Below are 3,786 nucleotides of genomic sequence, written 5' to 3'. Positions count from 1 at the left end.
CCGCTCGTGGGTTTTTGGCAGAGCCGGTCCCAGCCATAGCACCATGCGCTGGTCTCTAACATAGAGGAAGAATCAGCAAAATCAGCAGATCTGGAGTAGAAAAGTAAGGCTGGAGCTGTACCCGGTTAAGGACAGAGGAGATTCCCTCGCGGCAAAGCCCTGGCGCTCCTCAGGACCCTGCTCGCCTCCCAGTGCGGCCGCGGCGCTCGAGAGCGTGGAGTTGGATGAAAGATTTAAAATAACAAAGATAAAACAACGACACGAAGGCATTGCCAGGCCCAGGTGAAGCCCAGCGTGGTGCCGGGACACGCTTGGATGTGGGGGGAATAAATCCCCTTCCCTCTGCCCCAGCACCCCCCGTGCTCCCATGGGGATGTGGTGAAATCCCGGGGGTCTCCGGTGTGGTGCCGTGATGAGAACTCACAACGAGGGGGAGATGGGGGGTGTCAGAGCCTGTGAAAGACGCACACAGGAGGGGCCGTGGTTGGCATTAGTGTTAAAAATGTGGGGTTTTGGTTTTTTTCCAATTCTGTTTAAAAAGGCAAGTGATGGCACGCTGAAATAAAGCAATGGCGAGATTCCTGCAACCAGGACGTGTAAATGGAGCAGCTCCACTACCACCACCGGGCTGGACCCCCTGCACCACGGGACCACCATCAGGCTCCAGTACAGCCCCCAGTGCCAGACCAGTGACCACCAGTCAAAGCACTGCAGTGCCCAGTGTGGGCTGAGGGGTTTCCTCCCCCCAACCAGACCCGATGACAACGCCAATGCGGCTCAGCACTCCCGAAACGTGAGGGTCCCCAGCCCCAGGGAGGGTCCAGGCACCCCCAGTTCCCATCCCCGTAGGAGGTGGCGGCGTTTCCACCCAAACCCAAAGTGCTGGGGAACGGGGAAGTTCCCAGGATTTCACATCAGGTGTATTTTTAATTTTTCCCTTCTCTTCCCTAAACCGAAACTTGGCCCTGCCTGTGTTCAGACACCGGTGCGGCCCTTGGGATAACCGGGAATGGGCACCGAACTGGGAAACTGAACCACGCATTCACTGGGCCCATGGGGCCCAGACCAGGGCGGCCCCAGCCCCACGTGAGGGATGTGACCCCCCCAGCAGTGCTGGGCACCTCAGGTGGCCGTGGGACACCCAGCACCCCCCTGGTGTGGGGGGGACATCCTGGAGTCCCCATTCCCCCACCTCTGTCCTGGGCTTCCTTCAGCCCTGGTACGAAGCCACCAGGCCCCGTTGTGGCCATGGCCCCGCAGGGCTCTGTAGTGGGAGGAAGGAGATGGGAAATGCTGGTAAATCTGCCAATTTTGGAGTTTTGGACCGAGTTCCTCCAAAAGGCTGATTTTCAAAGATTTCTCATGTGATGCCGCACAACAGAAAGCCCCTTCCCTCCCCCCACCCCCCAGTACAGTCCTGTTTTGGGGAAAACCAATGGTAACAACACAGAGAAGGCCCTGAAGCGACCAGAGGGGCTCGGCCCCCACCTTGGGTCCCTACTGACACCCACCGAAATGCTCCCGGCCGATGGATCCGACACCAGAGAGCGCTTTCCCACGGTACCATCCCCTTGCCATGGAGACAGACCCCCCCAGCCTCTCCCCTCCTCCCTCCTGCCTCAGTTTACCCATTTGCCACAGCAAATTGGAGCCGCGTTTAGGTTGGGTTGGTTTTTTTTTCCCCTATTTTTGTACTAATTTTCCATAAAACAGCTCCACACCTGCATTCCCTCGCTCCCTCTCAAGAAACGGAGCCAATTCGTGCGACCGCGTGCTGATCGGACGCTAATTGGATCAGCCTCGATCGCGAGGTCCCGACGCTGGGCTCTGGCATCCCATTGGCAAACACAATAAAACCCCACTGCTTGCGCCGCCCAGCACCAATTCCGAGTATCGCGATTAAAAACACGCCCCCCCTCCCGCCCCTCCACCCTATTATTTTTCTGATTTGAATGCTGACCCCTCTCGGTGCAGCACCCACCCAAAGCAGGTACCCTTCCCTAAACCGCCCGCTATTTGTTTTTTTTTTTAATGATTTTTCTTTTTTTTTTTCTTTTTTTGTCTGAGATTTAAGGGCTATCTGAAGCCAACGTTGAGTGTTTACCCCTCGGCGCAGTTTAGGTTTCAGGGGATGGAGAAGGGTGCCCTGCCGGAGAGACGGCGCGTGCCGCGGCCAGCAGAGCTATAGGATGATGCAGGGCTTTTTGTCCTTAAAAGGGTTCTCCGAAGCGGGCACGCCAACCAGCAGCGGGTCGTTCCTCGCATGCTGCTCGCAGTAATTCATGAGCTCAGAAGATGCTTTCGAGACCTAAATGGTGGAAAAAAGCAGAAAGTTAGGGAGAATATCCAACTATTTTTGGCCCGTGCAGCATCACTGACTGCATCCCCGGCAAGGAAGGGACACGACGGTCGCCTTTTCCTAACAGCAACTTGAAAAAGGGAAATGAATGAGACTTGAAAAGGGGAAATGGACACGGAAAACGGTCTGTAATGTCTGACGTGAGTCAAGCGACGAGTACGCTCCCAGCCCAGAGCGAGAGATTTAAAGGAAGATATTATTGTCCTCATCTTTAAGGGATAAAAAAAGGAAGAGAAAGCCCACTCGAGAGCGGCCATCCTCTGGTGCTAAAAAGGGAGGTTTTGAAATCAGAAACTGTTACTTAAGGCTCTGCTTGGGGCCTCTCGTAGGGAGATGCCAGTGGCTCCGGACACCACCAGCAATCCTGTTTCTTTTTAATTAACATCATCACAACAGGCAAACACAAACCACAGCCACAGCCACGCATCTGGAGGCCCGGCTGGGCACGGTGCATGCTCTTCCACCTGTTTTTGGTGTGTCCTGGAAAGTGGGACCCAGAGATGGCACTGGATGAGGCGATTTGGGGCAGACGCTAGGTATTACTGCAATATTAAATAGTAAACTCCGAATCAGTCAGGAACGCTCCTATCGCCAACTGTGGCTGCATGTAAATGTACTCATCACATACACCGGGATCCAAACCTGCAGAGATGAGGTCAAGCCTCTGCCTTAAAGCTGTTGGTCACATCAAATGGGAATTACTCTGAGGAGTAATTAAGGGGAAAGAGGGAGACTGTCCCCCTCATATCAGAAGGGTTTCAGCCCATTTATCTGCAGGGAAATGCGCGTTTTTGCCGAACTCGGCTGCAGGTGGGAGCCGGAGGAGTGAGGATTTGTTTTGCACCAAGCTCAGGAGCCAGTTTGGCAGCCGAGAGTGGGGTTTGAGTTTGGTGGCCCTACAAACAGCTACAAAACCTCACAGCTTTTCAAGAGAAAACGAGATACTCAGAGCAGCAGCAGCTCCTGCACAGCAAAAGTGGAGCTGAGGGAGGATCTGCTGCTGCAGAAGCAACAGGACTGAAAGTCAAAGAAAACCCTCTCTGACCAGGAAACCACACCAGAAGCCATCAGGTGGGTTTAACACCTCTGTGTTTTACAGCATCGCAGCTTCACTGCGCCCTCACCGACACATTCGGGGCTTTCCTCCACGTGATTTTCTGACAAGCGGCTCCCCACGAGCACATCTTGCCTCTGCCCGCCCAGGGAGCTTCTGGGCAGCGTTAGGCAAGGCCCGATGCAGGCAAAGCTGCAGAACCACGTGGTGCAGATCCTCTGTGGTTTAAGAAGTGCAGTATTTGTCCCCACCAACAGCTGCTCCAAAGCCCAAACTACGCCTGGGTACCACAGCCACTGAGTTGGGTGCCAGAATAAAGTGGGAGCTCCCAGAGGAGAAGACCCCATCCCTCAGGGGATGCTGTGGCTGTGAC

General features: G+C 54.8%; 1 protein-coding gene across 1 annotated transcript in view; it reads right to left on the bottom strand.

Moving 5' to 3' along the window:
• Positions 1-2,182: 2,182 nt before the first annotated feature.
• GNG7 (guanine nucleotide binding protein (G protein), gamma 7) overlaps positions 2,183-3,786 on the bottom strand; it is a 2,213-nt gene continuing 609 nt past the window's right edge. Inside the window, exon 2 of the mRNA XM_010184319.1 lies at positions 2,183-2,308. Coding sequence (XP_010182621.1) covers positions 2,183-2,308 — 126 coding nt within the window. The remainder of the gene's footprint in view (positions 2,309-3,786) is intronic.

The sequence above is a fragment of the Mesitornis unicolor genome, unplaced genomic scaffold, assembly GCF_000695765.1.
Source record: "Mesitornis unicolor isolate BGI_N332 unplaced genomic scaffold, ASM69576v1 scaffold29045, whole genome shotgun sequence".
Classification (NCBI taxonomy): domain Eukaryota; kingdom Metazoa; phylum Chordata; class Aves; order Mesitornithiformes; family Mesitornithidae; genus Mesitornis; species Mesitornis unicolor.
The sequence above is the reverse complement of the archived record's forward strand: the minus strand, read 5'-3'. Positions and strand labels throughout refer to the sequence as shown.